This window comes from Halyomorpha halys, unplaced genomic scaffold, assembly GCF_000696795.3.
Source record: "Halyomorpha halys isolate HHAL.00 unplaced genomic scaffold, Hhal_1.1 Scaffold2076.1, whole genome shotgun sequence".
Classification (NCBI taxonomy): domain Eukaryota; kingdom Metazoa; phylum Arthropoda; class Insecta; order Hemiptera; family Pentatomidae; genus Halyomorpha; species Halyomorpha halys.
The window spans coordinates 137,372-158,720 of record NW_027113073.1 but is presented as its reverse complement, the minus strand read 5'-3'; the positions used below and the strand labels follow the sequence as shown (position 1 = coordinate 158,720).

At 30.8% G+C, this 21,349-nt stretch overlaps 3 protein-coding genes and 1 long non-coding RNA gene across 5 annotated transcripts in view; 1 reads left to right on the top strand and 3 right to left on the bottom strand.

Moving 5' to 3' along the window:
• Positions 1 to 21,349, top strand: part of LOC106691089 (uncharacterized) — a 100,196-nt gene that overhangs the window by 29,378 nt on the left and 49,469 nt on the right. The window lies entirely within an intron of this gene.
• Positions 2,324 to 4,723, bottom strand: LOC106691091 (uncharacterized). Its single transcript, XM_014436752.2, has 3 exons — positions 4,591 to 4,723; positions 4,310 to 4,512; positions 2,324 to 2,501 (listed from the first exon to the last, which is right to left on the bottom strand). The coding sequence occupies exons 1-3, from the start codon at positions 4,623 to 4,625 to the stop codon at positions 2,419 to 2,421; spliced, it is 321 nt and encodes a 106-aa protein (XP_014292238.1). The 5' UTR covers positions 4,626 to 4,723; the 3' UTR covers positions 2,324 to 2,418.
• Positions 7,213 to 14,963, bottom strand: LOC106691092 (uncharacterized). Its single transcript, XR_010844332.1, has 2 exons — positions 14,783 to 14,963; positions 7,213 to 7,334 (listed from the first exon to the last, which is right to left on the bottom strand). It is a non-coding gene; the product is annotated as an uncharacterized lncRNA (long non-coding RNA).
• On the bottom strand, positions 16,024 to 19,058 carry LOC106691094 (uncharacterized). Its single transcript, XM_014436755.2, has 3 exons — positions 19,002 to 19,058; positions 17,694 to 17,893; positions 16,024 to 16,820 (listed from the first exon to the last, which is right to left on the bottom strand). Exons 1-3 carry the CDS (start codon positions 19,004 to 19,006, stop codon positions 16,744 to 16,746), a joined length of 282 nt encoding a protein of 93 aa, XP_014292241.1. The 5' UTR covers positions 19,007 to 19,058; the 3' UTR covers positions 16,024 to 16,743.

The following is a 21,349-nucleotide window of genomic DNA, read 5'->3' as shown; positions in this document are numbered from 1 at the left end:
TCTACCTTTGACAAGGCAACCTTTGAATCAATTGTATAGTTTATTGAAGGAAGCTGAAGTAGTTTAAAAAAATCTAATTGATGAAACAGAGGTCCAAGAATGTTAATATGTCACATCTCTTTTTGTTAATAAGGTACTTATTGGGTCCTTCGTCACTAAGCCATACAATCTTACATGCCCATCTACTGGTATGCTACGACTTAAATTATATTTAGTCTTATTAGTAAAATTTTAATAATGATAATGAATAATTAATGCTGTATATATACGTTTTATGTTACAGTAAAAATAGACCCTGGAAAATTAACTGTTATTTTTTTGGCCATGCCACAATTTTCTGGATGTGATGAGATTAACATTTGAAAAATTATTATATTTGGAATATCTGTACAGACAATCTTTTTATTTAAGGTTACTATTGATTATATGCATCCAACACATCTTACTACTCTAAAGAGTCAACGATGAAAAATTATGTTCTCGTTTAAAAAATCTTTTAGAAACTCTTTCAAAAATCTCTGGGATATTTGTTTAGAAAGGAAAAAAGCACAAGTGATCCCCATTCCAAGTTTTTTTTTTCACAACCAAATACAAAACCAAGGAGACTAACTATCTGTTCATTTCACACCTTTTTTTCTTTTTTGGTTACTGCCGGACTCTAATCCGGGTTTGGAAGTACAGACTCCGTCCAACAACATAATAATAATAATAAAGGCTTAACGAACTTGAAGGTTCGATGCCGATACCACCAAACGCTCTCTGCATACATCCTTCCAGTGATGCCCCTCCAAACCAAATTCCACTAAATCTGTTTTATCACAATCCTCCCATCGACGTTTCGGTATACCCCTCGTACGTTTACCCGTTGGTTCAGTGTTTATTACCATTTTAGTGATCCGCTCCCAACCTTACCAAGCCCTACAACCTTACACGCCAATCTTATACGCCGCAATGCTATAACTTGAATTCTATTTACCGGGTGTAGGTCCCTTAATTCAGCGTCGAACAACATACAAAGCCAAATATTAAATCCTTCTCATAGGAATACATCTTCAAATAATTTTAAAAATTAGTTTCTATCCCACTAGCACGTAAACACATTTCTGGTATTATGGTATGTCATATTATAGTAACGAATTAGGTTTTTTTACGTCTTTGATTCATTAACGGTGCATCCTAGCGAAACAGTTATGGAAAAGTAAATTAAAGTCCGTGTTGAAGGAATACCATGACTTATGAGTTAAGTAGCATGTAAACCGTAAGTCATCATAAACCAAAAAACTAATTTACGTTTGATAGTTCACGAGATATAGTTTTTTAAAAAGCAACATTTCATAAGAAATGCACTAAAAAATCCAAATAAATTCACAAATAGTTAATTTCTAGTTGTTCGGTTAAAATTTTGTCAAATATCATAAAGACTACGACTCATACGAAGATAAACATTATAAACTACTTTACAGTACATTTAACTGGTTTTAATTTTATTTCCAACAGATATCTGTACGGCTTATGGTTCCAGAGATGTATTTTTTCATATATCAATTTTTTTTGTCCGAACAACTAGAAATCAATATTTGTGAATTCATTTTGTCGAACTTCATGAAAACTACTACTCTTACGAAGATAAATGTAATAAACTACTGTATAGTACATTAAACAAGCTTTAATTAGAGTGTTAATAGACATTTGTACGTCGAATGGGGTTTGAGATATAGATCTCTCAAAATAAATTCACTAACTAGTGATTTTTCATAGCATTTCTTATGAAATGTTTCTTTTTAAAAACTATTTCGGGAACTATTAAACTTAAATAGCTCAGTTATGGCTCATACTTCAGCAAATTTACTTTACTTTAAATTATGTTCTCTTAGGTTTACTAGTGTTGTTTGCAGTTTTAACGATATAGACCTTCAAATGAAAAATTATTTTTTTTTTAACGTTTTGAAATAGCCATATTATTTTATTCCATCTACCTATACTTGACAGACTCATCAGTTTTGACTGATAATCATACATAGTTTTCATTAAAGTAATTAAAAATTAAGGAGAAATACTGCCTTTTTTCTCCTCTTGGGCTCTTAAACATTTCGGCCTAATCTTCGGACCTTTCTCTGTCAGTCCAGTGTTTATTATCATTTTAAGGACCCGTTCGCTAGAAAACCCTACAACCTTACATGCACATCTTATCCAACAATGCTATAACCCGAATTATATTCACTGGGTTCAGTTCTCTCAATTGAGTGTTGAATCTTTTCTTTTTTTCAGTTCAAACACTTTAAATAATATTCTTAGGGACAGACTAGCAATTGAAATATAATGATATAATATACTAGCAAGATTTATTCAGTTTAATTTTTTTTAACAGAATGTGTTAATTACAAAATTCAGTCTTTATTGAAAATATCCATCAGTGAATTAGCAGAGGTAGTAGTCTTGTGCTCCTGTTCCAATGAAAGGGTATGGACAAAGTTTCACTGGTACATCACCTGGTGGATTCACTGGAAAAAGAAATTAATAATAAGTGTTAAAAATAAAACATATTTTCAGAAGGGTTAACCAATCCTCAACCTCTCATAGATACAAAAGAGAAGAAAAGTTCCATATTCAACGTTCTTATGTAACATTTTTTCAAAACATTATAATTTAGTTCCATTTTTCATTAACTCAAATACAAAAAAACGTTTTAACTAATAGGCATATGCGATTGCACCACCTGATTCTTTTCTATTATTTTCTAAACGCATAGTTCTCTAATTTCACTTTTTTTTTATTTGGGAGCTCTCATTCGTTTTGAATGTAAAACACAAAACGCAAACACAATTACATTAAGTATCTTTAATGTGGTATAGCTAAAATAGTTAGACGATGATAAAATAGGAAAACAGTTTTTAATTATTCATTAAAAGCTGATATATATAATTAACATGATAACATAAGTGAATGATTAAAAGAACATTTTAACCCATTATTCTGCCTTTAGGTCAAAAATTAAAAGATAATGCTAGTGTTTTACCCTTATAGTGCTTAATTCATTTGTTTTTGTCTTAGACGTTTCGGAGTTACTGCGTCCCCCCCTCAACCAAATTATTATAGGGTGAGTCACGAAGGGTCTAAGACAAAAATAAATTAATTAAGGAATATTGTGTTTTAATTTTAGACCTGAAGGCAGCCTATAAGGGGAAAAAAATCTAAAATATTAAAACAGATAGCGTGGCAAATTAATAAGTTCAAAAAAATTGAAGGAATCAATGGAAAAGTGGAATTAAATACAAAATCGGAATGGCAGTGTTATTTTTATTCATTAGCCATAAATTGAATAAAATAAACTTATCTTGGTTGATATGAATTTTTAAGTTGCTAGGGGTACGAGATGGAAAAAGTTATGAAAAACATTTAGTTTATTTTTTGTACATTAATAATATTGTTTTGTTTACAGAGCGCTTTTTATTTCTATCTTCATTGTTATTTTATTCTGGGAAATTGTATTTATAATGATTTATTTACAAAGAAATGATAGTTTCAACATATTTCTTTAATTTGAACTTTGCTTTCTAACTTCATTAGTCAAAATATTGATGCAAATCTTTATTATGATTTTTTTACCATGACGTCCACCGCCATATCCTACTCTAAACAGTACTTAAATAGGTTTTGGAAAGAAAATATTTGGAAAAGCCTGATTATATGTCGCAAAACATGGTAACTAAAAAAATGAAAACTTTCAAAATAATAAAAACAATATTCTACCTTTAACTTGCATTGAATTAACACAAGTTAATATCAACATGTTTCTCTTTAGAAACGAAAAATTCTTTCAATAATTTATTAATTCAGTCTTGAATAAAGCAGGTAAACTATAATTTTTTTTTTTTAAATTGACTTTATAGTGTTGGTGGGCTCGAAAATGGATTTAGTAGATGTTTGAAAATCGAAATGTTTCTACTTCAAAATTCCTCCCTTGGGGAATTTTGAAGTAAAATTGTGTCGACTTCAAAAAGGTTAAAGTTGTGTGATTATTCTTCTGAACAGCGATATGAGCTCTTAAGAGGAAAAGTAGCGTAAGTCAAAACTGTTGTATGGAGATATTCAACACTTTAAGGGCATCTGTAATTAATCCACCCAGTCCTTACTGTGATGAGAACATAATGACACAGTACTTTTGCTCTAGACGGCTCATATGATAAAAAATATATGCAAAAGATGAGTGGTTGTCATAATAGTTCTGATAATTATTTTGTTTGAACAAATACTCTATATAAACACATGTTATAATAATTAAACATTTAAGAATACATTTCAAGGATACCTTTCATATGGGGCAGGCTGACACAAACGGGGCAGCAGCCACACATGGATCCATCGGCAACGTAAATTTTATTCTGTTGTTGGCAAGTTTCTTCAGTGATACCTTGTTGGCACTTGACTACTTTGCAGAAGTCATGAGGGCAGACTATTGCTGAGCTGAATGCGATTAAACCAGCAAGGAATACAACAGCGAACAAAACTGTACTGGAAAAGTGTTATAAAATTTTATTTTACATTTAAAGAGAATATTGACAATGTTTAAAAAAAAATACGAAAATTTACCTCATTGTGGTATCCGTTTTCGCTCCTGGGATCATGGAGGCCAAAGTGAAGAGTTCTTTACCTCTATCGCAATTTATACTGGTTTGTTATCTTTTTTTTGCGCTCTTAAAATTAGTATGGCTCAATGAAGTGGATTAATTGACTAAAAAATGACTAAATGTATTTTTATTATTTATTATCTAAAAATATAACTTCAAATTAAAAAAAACAATTAGAATTTATTGATGCTATTAAAGCCTAAACTAATTCTCCATTAAAAACAAAATTTATTGCCTATTCCCTTTTAGCCTTGGAGTAAATTAGATGTGGTAATAAAAAAATATATTGATGACATGATATCACATGACTTTTCAAAGTATTTTGAAGATTTGTCTTCGACCGAGAAAAGAAAAAAAATTTGAAAGAGGGGAAAAAAACATTTTTATTTTTCTGTTGCTCTAAAAATCCATATTTAGAGTTCTTGAGATGAAAATAACAAATATTAATTTTTTTCCTTCTAAGAATATGACAATATAACAAAATAGAACGAAGTTGTAAATTAAGCTTACAATCGGTAGAGATCACTGTTTACATTTTTCTCCTTTAGTTATTCATCATTTTTTTTAAATTTTGTATTTATTGATTGTATAGTATTGTCGACAATGAGAAATGGTTATTTATATATTACAAAAAAAAAATTAGAGGAACTTAAAAATTGTCATTTATGCCATGTCTGATATTAAATAACATAAAATTGTGCATTGATATATAGAGATTAATCTAAATCGTTTTCAAGAAAATTAAATAAATTTGGAAAATCGATTAATATAGTGGCACTTTCCATAAGTCGATTTTATTGAAAAAGTTGCTGAAACATCCTAGACATAGACTTACATTAAATACGTAATTTCATTTTCATCCAACTGTTTCTTTTTGACTCGAACACACAGGCCATTTTATGGGACTTGGTTATTTTGACTCATAGTACAAGAGCCGGGAAGAAAGAAAGGCAGTTATTTAACCCCAATTTTTTATTACTTTAATGAAAACTATGTATAATTTACTTCCAATAGTACTCCAGATATAGCCTTTTAAAAAGCAACATTTCATAAAAATGTACTGACATATCAGTAGTTAGTTAATTTATTTTTAGAAATCTATATCTCAGAAACTATGTAAAGTACAGATGTCTAAAATAAACCAATTTATTTTAGTAAATTTCATTAAAACTACTACTCCTACGAAAATAAACGTCTTAAACTACTTTATAGCTCATTAAACTAGCTTTTATTTGAGCGCTAATAGATATCTGTACGTCACATAGTTCCTGAGATATAGATTTTTCAAAATAAATTAACTAACTACTCATATTTCAGTACGTTTCGTACAACATTGTTATGAAATGTTGCTTTTTAAAAAGCTATATCTCGAGAACTATTGAGCGTAAATAGCTCTATTAGAACTTACATTTTAGCAAATTTACTCTACTTTAAATGAAGCTCTCTTAGATTTTCTACTGTTGTTAGAATTAGAGCTCGGAATTAAAAATTAATTATTTTTAACGTTTTGAAACAGCCGCCATTTTTTATTCTCACTACCTATACTTGGCAGACTCACCAATTTTGACTTGTAATTATACCTTGTTTTTAATTAAGTAATCAAAAATTGGGGTGAAATAACAGCCTTTTTTTTCTCCTCTTGGGCTCTTGTACTATCAGTAAACCTTAAATCAAGGGCGAGTTAGTGTACTTGTATTTATGTACTAATACAATAGGCTTTCATTATGAAATAGGCTCCAGATAGTGAAATTTCGGCTCGTAAAATGCGAATGACACCAAAATTATTTAAAGTAAATATTAGTTGTATTTTGTATTTTATTTGTATTCTATTTATGTTAAAGAGGGGGGAAATAAAGGAAGTCACATTGGGTCGAAAGATAAAATATGAAAAAAAAAGATAGAAAGGAAGAAAGATAAAAAAAGAGAAATTAACAAAAAAAAAATTAATAAAGTATAGAAAGAAGAAAAAAATAATAATAAAAAGATAAAGAACCAAAGCGATGAAAAAAAAATCTATTAAAAAACGTGTCTGATTAGATTTGAATAAGCATGCTGTGTAGCTACTAGCAACCCAATTAAAGTTAACCAGCACAACTTAGTTGTTTTGGAATAAAGCTTTTTTCTCTCTCTCAGTCGCAGTGGTTTATAAATTATTACAATTACCTATTTGCTTGTAAGAAAAATTAATTTGTTTTAAATTAATAATGTTTTAGCTTCTAGGGGGGAGAGGGGTGAGCCTGCTCCTAAGTACGCAGACTTAAATCATTTATTTCCATTCAAAACTCGTTCTCAAAGATTTTACATTTACATTACTTTCATATTTCATATATAGTAGTATAAAAGTAATAATAATACAAATTAATTGAAAATAATTAACGTTGAAGTTTAAAAAAAAAAAAATATGTTTTATAAAAATTATGGGAGATAACTTTATACAACAAAACTGTTTTTAGCTTAATTCTAAAGACATATTACGTATATAGTGTACATTTGAAATATAAATTTTCAATGTTCTAAGCCAAATAGTTTATTCAGTCTTAATTTATAGGCATCTTACAATATGAATGTGAAAAAGAAATCGGACTTCAAGAAAAATATTTATTATACACCATTTTATTAAATCATTAATTCAGCACAAATAATAACCGTGTTCTCCGTTTCCAAGGGGTCGGAATTCGCAAATTTTGTCAGGGGAATGTATTTCATCTATAAAATACACAACAATTGGTTTGTTATTTCGTTACCTTTCGTCAGGGTTTTTATATAATATTTACTAGATTACATTTTAGTAAATAATAGTTTAATATAAGTTGAAGCCACCTCAAATCGACGAAGTCTTTCTGAAGGAGGACTTATTCATTCAGGGAGTTGAACAATAGAAAACATAAACATTTAATCAAAATAAAATAATAAATAGAAATGAAAATAAAATGTCTTCAAAATAATATAAAATTAGAAAATAGATAATGGAAATGAAACAACAAACGCATAAATTTTAGCTCAATGGAGTGGTTACTTATAAAACATATTGAATATGACAAATAAAATACTGTGACAATCTAAGAAAGAACGATTCACACCGATAGGTCTGAAGATGTTTCTTGCTGTATGGTAGTGTGAGTTTTTGCTCCGAAATCGTAGACTTCGCTGTAAACTCGTAAACTGGTCAAAATGGCTTAGTGAGGTATTCAATTGTCACATTTTTACCAAACTAATTACTACAATGGTACTGATCAAACGCGCTGAACTTTATTATATTAATTACCATTAACAGTCACAATGTAATAAAATGGCTATGCTGACCACTTATCAGTTAAAACATGGTTCTGGTTGTGGATTGTGATGATCACAATTAATAATGACTTTAAAACAAAATGTCCAAACTACCCCTTAACTAAATCAGACGGGTTATGATAATGCACTGTACTAATCACAGCTATTAATTAAAGCCGAGACCCCAGAAGAGTCAGGGATTCAGTATTTTGACAGTCCTGAGTTTTCGTTGATCAACGGTTGTGAAAGGAGCTTATTTGTTCATGATCACGCTCAACCGCCTGATTTTGTCCCATTAAGAGTACGCCACTTTATATGGCCTAGGTGGGCCCCAGAGCGTACCTGAACCCACAGAGTTGACTCACGGCTACAGTAATAGAATAAATAATTACCTGCCTCAGCCGAATTCGAATCCGGATTTTCGGAGTTAGTAGCATAGCGCCTTACTCACTGTGCTACACTGCTATACATGTGTTCATATGCATTCAGTGATCGTTGGAATTTTAAGTAAATTTTTTTTTTACCATACAATGGTTATATATCGTAGTGTTTTATATTGGGAAACTTATGGTCGTTTGATATGAGACTTTAGCGATTTCGTAGATTTGTGAAGCATATGTCCGAACTGTTTTAAATACAATATATTACTTGTTACTATAAATGAAAAAAACTAATAACTTTTAAGTCATAGCTTTTGTACGCACGAATTTAGGTGTATTACATCATGAATGTATTTTTGTTTAATTTTATTTTATTCAACAATTATATTCACTATAGACTATCAGTATAGGTCATCTTTGACAAACTTAATTATAAAATAAATAAATAATACTATCAATAAAAGTTTAAAAATAATCTCGAAAGTGTTCTGTAATACTTAAAAACAAGTTTTCTGTATGAAAGGTAAACGGGAAAAAAATCTAGAGGTATATATTAAGGCTTCATTAATCTGTGAATAGATGTTTTAAACTACGAATATAAATTTTATTACTAATTTATCTTCAGCTATATTAATAGTTTATACATATAACAAGAGGTAGGTGAAAGTAATGATTATTGCTACATATCAGAGTTGGGCAAATATTATTCGATTGACGAGAGACGAAATTTTTTTTATTCGTGAATTTTCTAACCGGATAATCAATTATTCGCACAAAAACATCTGATTGACCATCCGAATACTTTTTCATTCGATATTATTTTACACAAATAATCAATTATTCGTATAAAAACATATGATTAACCATCCGAATACCTATTTATTCGTCATTATTTTACAGGAATAATCAATTATTCGGGCAAAACAATTCGAATAACCATTTGAATACTGTTGTATTCGTCAATTTTATGGACAAATAATCTCTTATTCGAAAAAATTAAATAATTAGCCATCCGAATACATTTGTATTCGTATAATGACGACATTCTTTTTCTTACAGTTCTATGGTGGTACATAGATATATTGTATGATCTAACTGTTCTGATTTCCAATATATTAGGGCCCTCTTATGTGTTTCTTAAAACCCGGAAAACGAAAATGGTATAGATTTTAAGGTCACGTATCGATTTATTTTAACTTTTCTAATTTCTAACATATAAAGGTCCATTTTTATGTTTTGGGATATGTGGAATATGAAATTACTATCGATTCATTTTAACTTTTCTAATTTCTAACATATAAGAGTCCATTTTTATGTTTTGCGATATGTAGAATATGAAAATTCTATCGATTTAATGATCGCGTATAATTTTTGCCCAACCCTGCTTTATATAAAATTTTTAAAAATGGTATATCTATACTTAAGGATATGTATGTTAAAAATACCTTGGGCTGGGGGCAAGTCGATACAAACGGGACAACAACCGCACAAAGATCCATGAGCAATGTAAATTTTATCCCTTCCACTGCAAGTTTCTTCGCTGACATCGTTTTGACATTTGACTGTATCGCAGAAGTCAGGAGTGCAGACCAATGCCGAGCTTATTGGTATCAAACCAACCATGAACACAATTACATACCCGAATCTACTGAAATAGTTATAAACATTTATTTGCTTTCACGTTACAGAAGAAATCACATAACAGGTTATTGCATATCGCTGTTTTTCTAGAATAGTTGCACATTTTAAATATTGCGTATTTAACAGAAGAAGCATATCTTGGAATATAATTTTTTTCAAATATTGACTTCAAACTGTATTCAATTGTTATAATAACAAGCTAATTGAGTTGAATAATTTATGAATGTAAATTGGCTTTTAAGATTGTCCTTGAGGATGGCCAAATTGGCCGAAACGTTGGACTTTTGAGAAAATAAAGAATGTTTTGATACTTTAATTTGGATACAATTGATTTTATTTTAACAATAATAACCAGTCTATTTTTTTCTTTATTTTTTCGTACCCTACATTGAAAAATAAGGAATAATTAAGTACAAAAAGATGTCAGTTGAAAGTACGCTACCTTCTTCTACCCATGGGTATTTTAAGGGCTATAGCGAGTATACACTGTATGTGGAGAGTCGATGGCGCCGAGTACACATTGATACTATGTTGAGCGGGAAGGGTCACGCTTTGCTGGTGATGGTAGAATTAGATTTAGGCTCCAGAGCCCAAACCTCTTCCCATGGTAAGAACATTTACCAAGGGAACATCTCCTTGCTATGTCCCAGGTGGTGGTGGAGAGGCAATGTCCCTAAACAGCGGATTGGTGCAGGCCTTTAACCCATCAAAAAATTTGACGTGACTCCGGCCAATGTACTCCGGCACAGAAACAGCTCATATGTATGACAGTGTTTCTGGCCCTCTGCAACGCTGTTCCTGTTACGATCTGAGGAAGGACGGAGTTCTGGAAGCTCTGCAGTTTGTTTATATATAGTATGCTTTTGTACACGTGCTTGAGTAAGGATGCACCGTAGAGCAGCATGGGTCTAATGACAGGCTTGTATATTTGTAGCTTAAGTCTGAGCGAAAGCTGCCGAGATTTCAGCAGATGGTAAAGCCTGTAACTCTTCTGACGGGCCAGCTTGAGCCTCTCACGAACATAGCCGGAGTAAGTGAGGTGGTAATCGAGTGTGACTCCTAGATAAAGTAAGGAGGTGGAGATCCGTTGGTCGACCTCATCTATCTTGAAGTGAATAGGTGGTTTCTTACCTTTTTGGTATGACATCACAATAGCATCTGTCTTGGCGGGATTCACTTTGATTCCAATGCGCTTGAGTTCAGCAGCGATGGTGTTTCCCGCTTTCTGAGCATGAGACAGCGCCGTTGTAGCATTAACGCTGGAGGCGTAGATGCCGATGTCATCCGCATAGGCACCAACCACTGCCTTCGGATGCTGGATAACCAGTCTCAAGAAAATGAAAACATTATATATACATTCATTCTATTCTTCAAATTGTTTTTATTGTAGATATTATATTAGTCTCGCAGATACTGTTTCGCAGAACTAAATTTATCAAATATATGTATTGTGCTAGCACTCTGCTACTTACCAAGATGTGTCGGAAAAAAATCTTTGCATTAACCGAGTTATATTTTCATTGCAAACTATACAAAATTTAAAGTAAAGTAAATAAAGAACACAGATATTACAATAAATGATAGCATACAAATATTCATTGACAAAAGCGAAAAAAAGATAATTAGAGTAAAACAAACATACAAATTTTCAGGCTATTATAGAATGAATAGTAAAATTTTGGGATATGATTATTATTTATAAAATCAAATATTGTTCTTTGGGCAAATGGACGATTTTTCGAATAAGGTTACAATTGTTTTACCGCGCGAAGCTGTAGTAACATTAGGCATTACTTCTATAAATGGTTTCTAAAACATGACTTATTATTTAATTTTACATACTGCACATATAAGATTGTCATAGATTGAATTTTATGCTGGCCAGCACAATCATCACTGTAAAAAATTAAATAAATTCCGTCCCTCTCACTCACTCCGAAGCAAAGTCATTCTTAACAAGTTACGCCTTAATTAGTTAATTTTAACCAAAAAAATCGTTACTTTCAGGGCCAAATATTTTGCTGTTTACGACAAAAAGTGCTTCCAACTTGTCGCAAAGCAAAATGTTTCACTATTCAAGAAAATGAGTTGAAAAAACCTCTGGACAATAGTGAAACAATGAAACGTATGCCGTTGTTCAAGAATGATCAAATACAGTTTAATACTGGCACACCTGTTGTCTGGTGGGAAAATATAGAAAACGAAATGCCACCCTCAATGTTGAAACTACAATCTTCCGAACATGTTAAGCAAAAAATCGAAAAAAACTTTTTATTTTGTTAGTTGTGCCACTATTAAAACAAAGCAGTGATATTTTACTCATTGTGAACTTTATTTATTCACCTGCAATAGAGGAACTGAAGCGAAGACCTCTTCATTCTACCACAATGTATATCCTTTTTTTAAATATTTATTATTCACAATCAAATATTATTTATCTCGGCAAAGCAATTTTCTGATTTATTCTTTTCAATTGTTGAAATCAGTTGTTATTTTTTTCGTTAAGACATTTTCTTTCTGGAATGTGTCATTTTATTATTAATCAATTATAATATAATTTAAAATTGTTATATAAATGCATAACTAACACATTATATTAATATAAGTTTAGTGACATCAAATTTTCTCTCATCAAAAAACTCTCATGTCCTTCTTAACATACTGTATCTTTGATTACCAAGTTAAACTAATTTCACTGGATCATTTATTTTTATATTCTTTTACTACCAGATCGGCCTCAAATGGTCATTGAAAAACTTTGATAAAGAATGGAAAAATAAAGATCAACTATTAAAAAAAAAAATTAATAGTTATGTAATTAAGAGGGAGCGCGGGTAGCCCCAGGATAAGGCGTGTGGCTCCTAACCCCAAGGACCCAAGTTCGAATTTGGCTGGGCAGAAAATTGTTTTCTGTTACATTGTAGCCGTGAGTCAACATCTGTGGGCTCTGGAGCTCTCCTGGGGTCCACCCAGCCTCTTAAATTCGGTAAAATTCTGATGGTCGAGCGTGCACAACCGTTGGTCTAGTAATATTCCTTACAAAGTACTGAACCCCTGACCGTCCATGGGTTGTAGTGGTACAGATTTTAATTTAGTGATAAGAATGCTCTGCTACAATCATATTTTAATTTTTTAATGTAATTAAGAATGAAAGAAAAAAATAAAACATGATATTTATGGAATAAATAAAATAAACTGTTGACTTATACTGAAAATATAATTTAAGAAAAAGTAAAAATTATAATAATAAAAATAATCAAATAGAGTGCTCCAGTCTTCGCGATGAGGTTGAACTGTTTATTTTGCAAGCTAGTGCATATTTAAATATTGGCAGCTGGGAAGTGGAATTTTGTAAAACGTTTTTGATGAAATCATCTTTCGATTTCACATTATGTTCGTGATATAATTGGATATTTTTTATGAACCAGGGGGGATCAACCGCGATTCTCAGGACCTTGTTTTGTAATGCTTGCAATTTTTTCTTTTCGTAAAAGATGCTGCTTCTCTCACTTCACAACTGTACTTCAGAAAATACTTCAATATTGTTTTATAAATGAGAACAGTTGTATCTGATTTTAATCCAGACTTTCTATTTGCAATAGGATACAGCGTAGATCTTGCGTAGGTTTGAGTTAATTTGATATTAATATGGTGATCCGGAATGAGGCGTCGACCGATATGAACTTAAACGTATCTAACTGCTTCACTAGTTTGACTCCATTGCAATTCTTTACCTTTGAGGAGGGTCTGTTGGTTGTCTACGAGTAATGTACTTTCAAAGTACATTTTTCAATCTTTAGACTGATCATCCATCTATCAAAATATTGTTTCAGACCATTGAGGTGAGTCTACAGTATATTTCTGATCATTATAATGTCACTATTTCGAGAAAAAAACCGGTGTACCGTCAGCAAACATAGCTATAGAGGTATCTGTGGACTGAATGGTGTCATGAATAGAAAAGTTAAAGAGAGTGGGAGATAGAACTGAACCTTGTGGAACCGGCATAAATTTGTCTGATAGCGGAATTTTTTTTATCTATTTCAACAGTAAATTGTTAATATTTGAGAATATAGAACCACACATTTAATCTGAGTATACAAGTCTACATTTTTTTGTTTGTACAGGAGCCCTGATGCGAAACCTGATCAAACGTTTGTTGGAAGTCCAAGAATGACACTATTTTGTGACTCTTCACTTCAAATCCATTTATTATGAATTCCATTAATCTTGCCAGTTGGTAAGTGGAAGTGAAGTGGGATGGTTAAAATGAAAACCATATAGAAAATCCAGAAAGGGTGCGGAAAAGGAAGCAAGATGTTCTTTTATAACTGATTCCATCATTTTTCCAACAAGCCGGGTTTTTTAATTATATCTTTGATAATTTTTGGCCAACCATAAAATATAGACGATTATAATTGTGGACATGAATAGGTATCTTCTGTGGGAGGCCTGAGGTATACAACATCGATGATTCTACCAAAAGTAGAAATGAAAGTTTGGTTGTATATGGTTGTAGTCAGTCACACAGCACCTTCGGATCGGGTCTAATATAAGTAAAGTATGTGATATAACATATGTTCGTTTGTTTGTTTTTTCTGTTTTGTCCAAAGAAACAAAGCTATGAGATCGGTGAAAGTACGGAATGTATGTGCAGGATTAACAGTGTTTTCAAGTACTAAAATGCCTACTAAGCATATTTGGAGGAAAATATTTATTTTTTGCATTTATCATTATTTTTGGAACTTTGGGTTTCTTCTCTTCCAAAAGGGGAAATGTCCATTAAAATAAAATTGATTTTTATCACCTATAAAGAGCTAATTTATAGATAAAAACAATTAATACAAACTAATAACTCACTGTCTTCTGTTGTTTTATAATCGTCCGCAAAAATAAAAAATAAAAAATAGATATTAAAAACAATAAAGGGGTGTTAGCGACCAGTGGAGAAAACCTTTAACATTCTTTTAGAAACTTCCTTTTACTCACGAGTTTCCTATTTTTAGTGCTTATATTCATCTGTTAATTAATAATTGATTTTTTAAAAATTCATATGGTATTTGGTGTTAATTCATTATTACAAAAGTGATATTTTTAAAATTTATTTTAATTTTAAATATCTGGTCTGGTCACATACACAACGTTACTTACGATTTTGCCTGCTAAAACATTATTCCTGTACGATAAAATGATTCGTAGCTGTATCTTCACTTTAGATATTATTATTTTATTTCCATTTATTTATTTAATGCTGTATTCTTTCTTAGTGTGTTTCACAATCGAATGGCTAGAGGCAAGAATATGCCACAAGTGTGTGAAATGTCTCTCTCTAAAGCTATTGATTGTGTTAATTTGTCGAACATCATAATTCCAATATATTTATCTATGATATTACATAATATGGACTACATTAAATAAGAATTGTAGATTTCTTTGAATTGGTTTACTTGAAATTTTCATCACGTGGCTTACAGTATTTTTTCCAAACACCTTAAATGTATTGATCCTTCCAACGAGCATCGAGATAGATTTTATATGTAGAATTAATAAAAAGGTATATAATTTTTTAAAAAATGGGTATGTTGGCTCCTCCATCGTATTTAAATTTATTTTAAATTTGGTGAAACGGGTTTTATACAACAAAAAAAATCTATACCGTTACAACCTATGAAGGGTCAGGGGTTCAGTACTTTGTAAGGAAGTACTGTTACTAGACCAACGGTTGTGCAAGGAGGTGATTTGGTCAGAATCACTAAAAAAAAATAAAATAATATATTATATCTCGTACAAAAGTGGTTACGTAACTTTTTTTTTCTAAACCATGTTGTTTCTGAGGTATGGCCGATCAATCGCATGCCCTGATAATCCCCCTGAGAATTTTGTTCGTTTAAAAAAAATAGGTTTATCTCCAAATCACAATAACAACTGTGAAAAAGAAGTTATATGACCACTTTTGTATGACATTTAATGCACTTTGTTTATGTATAGAGTCCATTTCACCAAACTTAATAACAAGATATAACTAACCTTCTCTATCACATATGCGATGCAAGAACTCATAGGATTTTACGAGCGTAATGTACAGGTATCACTAAACAGTATAAAATATGCCACTGTTTTATTTTTTGAATATTAGGGATAGTGGACTAATATTTGATGGTTCAGAAGAAATAGTTATATAACCACATTGATAAATAGCATATTTAACATAATTCTTTTTTAATAAATTTTTACAATACAATTTTTTCATCTAATCCCTAAGTTTTTAAGTACACAATACACAAATCCGTTAGACTTTCAAAGACATGATGGTATAATCAAGTTTTAATAAACGTTGCATTTTTCCCCCCTAATATCACTGATGGACTATAATCTCAGTACATCGTAATGTTAATTTGAAATTACTTTTACATACTAGGCTTACTAGAAAACCAAATAGACGAATCTGTTATTTATTTCAATTAAGTTACTGATTACAGGAAAATAATTATTTAAGTCAAACGTAGGATAATAAAGTGCACGCTTATTTTTTAAAAAATTATTTTTTTACCATTATTATATGAATGAAATATATTTATTAAATAGATCACAATAATATTTTGATATTTTGTAACTAATCTGCGAAGTCGTACATTACTAACATGTGATATTATACTACCAATATGTGCAGAGATACTAAATAATTTTGTAATCAACAGTGTTTTTTTTTTTTATAACTTTTAAGAAATATTTCTAAGAAGTTTTAGCATAATACATTCTACATAATATTCTAGATTAATAGATTTGTAGTGCAAAATATGTTAGTTTCCTCATAACTTCTATTAGCAGAAATAGTAGCCTGGTTCACTGGATCCAATAAACGGTAACGGGCAGAGTTTAACAGGAATATCTCGATTCACTGGAAACAAAAATATAGGTAAAACAAAATACAATATTACAATAACATGTAGATGAATTGTTGAATTAAGAATGGATATTGCAAAAATATTAACGATGAAATAACAAAAGTTATTATGAATTATGTTCGACCTAAAACTAGATAAAAATTAATATCACAGAATTTAACAATTGATAAGATCATTAAAAAAAACACAACAGTGAAACTCAATAAAAACAATGATTATGCGGATAAAAATGTGAATTTTTGTTTCTATAAATAATGGTATATAAAAATATTAATAGAAGAATGTTTATTACATATTAAAATTACGTATATAATTCTATAATATACATAAATATGTTTTATTTATATTGCTGATTTGCTTAAATAGTGGCACATCGGACAAAACGTAAGTTTTTTTTTATATTGTATTTAAAATATTTTTAAGCTGGTTGCTTCGTGACAAGCCTACTAGCTCTAGGACAGTCCAAAGGAGAACCTCAGCAAAGAAATCTTCAGAATACGCTTAATTAAAAAAGGAAATCCATACTTTATTTTCGTCAGATGTTCCCCTATTTAAGCAAAGTGGCATTGTGTTTTAACAATTTAACTATTCGTCAAACTTTATTGACTTGAACTTTTCCTTAGTTTAAAAATTTCTATTTCGAAACGAAGTACTCGAGTACTGTGAACGGTGAATTACTAGTACGGCTCTTTATAACAGTCAGTTAAACTGTATCAAATATATCTTCCAGTAAGAAATTAGTGTAACCTAACGATCATCAAATTATTTCCTTTCGTCTCTGCTTATTGTGCAAGTTTCCACAAAACACTTCTACAGCAATTTATGGAATTTCCACTATTGTAGGTGGAGATATATTTCATAAATACCTCTTTCTCTGGCCAAGCTGACGCATTTGTGACAGCAACCACAGACTGATCCATGAGGAACAAACAAAGCGTTCTGACTTCGGCAGGTTTCTTCGGTGACATCGTGGCACTTGAATATCTCACAGAAATTGGGAGTGCAGACGATGGCAGAGCAAAATGCCATCAGCCCAGCCAATACAAAAAGAATAGCGATTCCTTTCCTAACAAAATAATGAAGTATTAGAAAAGTAACTTAATATTTCGTTTTTAATGGTAATTGAAGGCAACAAGAAATAACTTATATTAGTACATGAGCTATTAAGAGCAAAATTGGTGTATATTGGGATGTTCCCATTATCTTAAAAAATTAATTTAATGCATCAACTTTAGATTGTTAGAAATGCTTGTGACTGATTTGTTTTGACAGAAACAGGTGTTAAAACTCACAAATATTTTTACAGAAATTTCATTAAAATTTTGAGTATCTTAAAACTCTAGGTGCGACTTACACCAATTTTAGGGACGTGATGGCCGTGCGGGTTGGGTCGTAGGTCTCAGAGCGCCCAGTTCAGGGCGTTGTAAGTTCGATCTCTACCTGGGGTGGTTAATAGTTATTTCTTGGCAGTTCCGAGAAATGAATCTTGACATTCTTATCTCGATTATTACGAGGCGGTGACTTAGGTAGCCGCCAGGGGTTGGCAAAATGGACCACTAGGCCCGATTGTCGGACTAGCCATCTCTCCCCCCCCCCCCACCAGATACCAACACCAATACCAAAATACACCACTTATGCATTTAATGACTCATACACTGTTGAAGTGTTTGTTTTAACGTACTAAAGAGGTTTCAGAAACCACCATTTTCCAATTTTACTGGAGTTGAAGAAGTAACTTGTTGACAAGACATAATCTCGAATATCATCTCCATTGGACAGAAAGATCGGATTCACCGATATGTTCTTTATGTATGACATTAAAAACCATATTCAAAAAGATGAATATAAATTCATTCCTTCACAATTGAAAATGAAAAGCAATTTGTGCTATACTTCATGAAACAAAATAGTATGAAAACCTATTTGGTATGACGTAAAAAAAAAAAATGGAACTACCAATAGGATTTGAACGAACCAATTTGAAAAAATCTTTTTAGGGTATAATGTCATCACAAGGTATATTAGCTAAGTTCTAAAAGCGATAAATTCCACCATTCGTGTTGATTAGTTTGCATTCAATTTTGACGTAACAGAAAAACATACATAGCTACAATCAATGATTCACATAAATGCAAAATAAATTATTGAATTATTTTTTAGACAACATATCATACCTCATTGTTAATTTCGTTTTAACAGGCACCCTGTTGCTGGAACGAGTAAAGATTCCTTTGCGCCGTGATAATTTATTATCTTTAATTATCTCATAATAAGCTCCTTCATCTAATTAAAATGAACACCCGAGTGCAAGATAAATAATAATGAATATTATTGTGCATATCAATCAAGTTTATTATTAATAATACAATATAAAAAAAGGGGGTCAACGAACTTCGAAATCAATAGCTTTGTTTGCAATTAGCTGGGCGAAACATATTAAAAAATCTCCACATAAAAAAAAAAAAATTAACAAACCCAAAATAGCACTGCAGCCCGATAAATTGAAAAAAAAAATAAGGTGCAAACAACGATTGAACATGATAACACGTATTGTTTATGTTTATAATCCTGAAAGAATACATTCGTAATGAAGAAATATCTCTCCTGACAAAAAATTATATCATCTATTATAAGAGCCCCAAAGGAGAAAAAATGAAGTTACTTCACTCCAATTTTCGATTAATTAAATAAAACTATATGCAATTAAAAGTCAAATTGATAAATATTACATAATAATGCATGTTTTAGATTTTTAAACTTATCTTAAAGCTAATCAACTTTAAATGTTATAAAAAATAAACAATTATAATTGTTTAAATTGAATCAACCTGCTATAAGATTTTGTACTAGGCAGGGTAGTGTACCAATAGCAGGGACCTGAATCATTCTGAAATAAATTTTATTATTGTCTGTAAAACAAAATAGTTTTGAAAATATAGGTTTTTTTTATACATGTATTTTAGTAGTTATCAGTCTTCATTATCCGAAATTATCATCTTGATTTCAATAATTTTATAAGTATGATTGGAAAAGTTTGTCGGGGGGTGCGGTCAGCAAAGAACAACATAAATAAACTAAACCATATTTATTTATTTTATGCCGACGTTTCGACCTGAGTTTCAGGTCATCAGGGGTTATGGCGTTATGGACCACTCCAGTTGTAGGCCTACCTTCTACGCCATAACCCCTGATGAAGACCTGAAACTCAGGTCGAAACGTCGGCATAAAATAAATAAATATGGTTTAGTTTATTTATGTTGTTCTTTGCTGACCGCACCCCCCGACAAACTTCTCCAATCATTAATCTATGGTCAACTATCTACACCTCATTTTATAAATATACATAATCCAAAATACAAACTTTAAACAATGCTAATTTAAAATATATTATTTTATTTATTTATTAAAACGTTAGTATATCACAATTTTACAAAGTATCGAAAACTTATTATTATAGTAACTCCATATGCCTTTGCACTAAGTAGTACCGATTTATGATAATAACGATTTGTTATCTTTTATCAGAACAATAATTTGGAATTAGGTTTCATTCGCTTTTAGAGATCATGGACCGAACTTTCTTTATTAATTAATCATTTTGAGAACTAATATAACGACCATGACGACTAATTTAAAAAATGAGCATTAAAAACTTTTTTTAAAGTAGTTCAACGTTGTTTCATGCTCTACACCCTTTCAGTGTCCACAGTATAATCTAATATTTATTCAGAACTAGTAAGCGATAGCTGAATTGAAGACAGAAGTGAAAACCAAAGATCTCTATCAATACTCCATTCTGATAAGTGGAATGATCTTGGTCCAACAAAGAACTATTGTTGATTTGATTAATGGTGTAAGCAACAGTTTGTAAAGACAGATTATAACGAAGTTCAACAATGAACGATCAGGCACAAAACAAAATTGATTCACCATTCCATACGTACCCTCCAGCTCTCTGTAACTTTCCAGATTATGTAATCACTTCCATCCTAAATTAACAGTAATAAAGAACCCATCAATCATACTTCCCATACAGGCTGGAACACACCAGTGCTACGTCAAAGATATTTAAAGCTAATATTTTCAAACGACAAAAGAAAATTATTTTCATAAATATTTTTAATGTCTGCTAGTTGGTAATCTACGATCTATGACCTAAACAGGTTCTTACTGAACACAGATAAGGTATTTATAATTATTTTTCATTACTTCATAAAATCATTTAAGTATGCTGGTATGTAACTATTTCTCATTTTAGTAATCATTTAAAAAAAAGAAATCTTGTGATATTTGAAGACATGAGTGGATGAGAGCGTTATGTTATAAATATATGAATCTGAGTCAAATATTATATAATGTTAATTTATTCCTAATTACTATATTATATATTCCTGTTTTTCAAAGCAATAATTTGTATTGTTCATAACATGTATCGTAACATATTCATCTACCCATTTCTTCATTTCAAAGAATTATCTCTTTCGTAAAGATAGCAAGAAGGTTTGAAAAATGTATATATAAA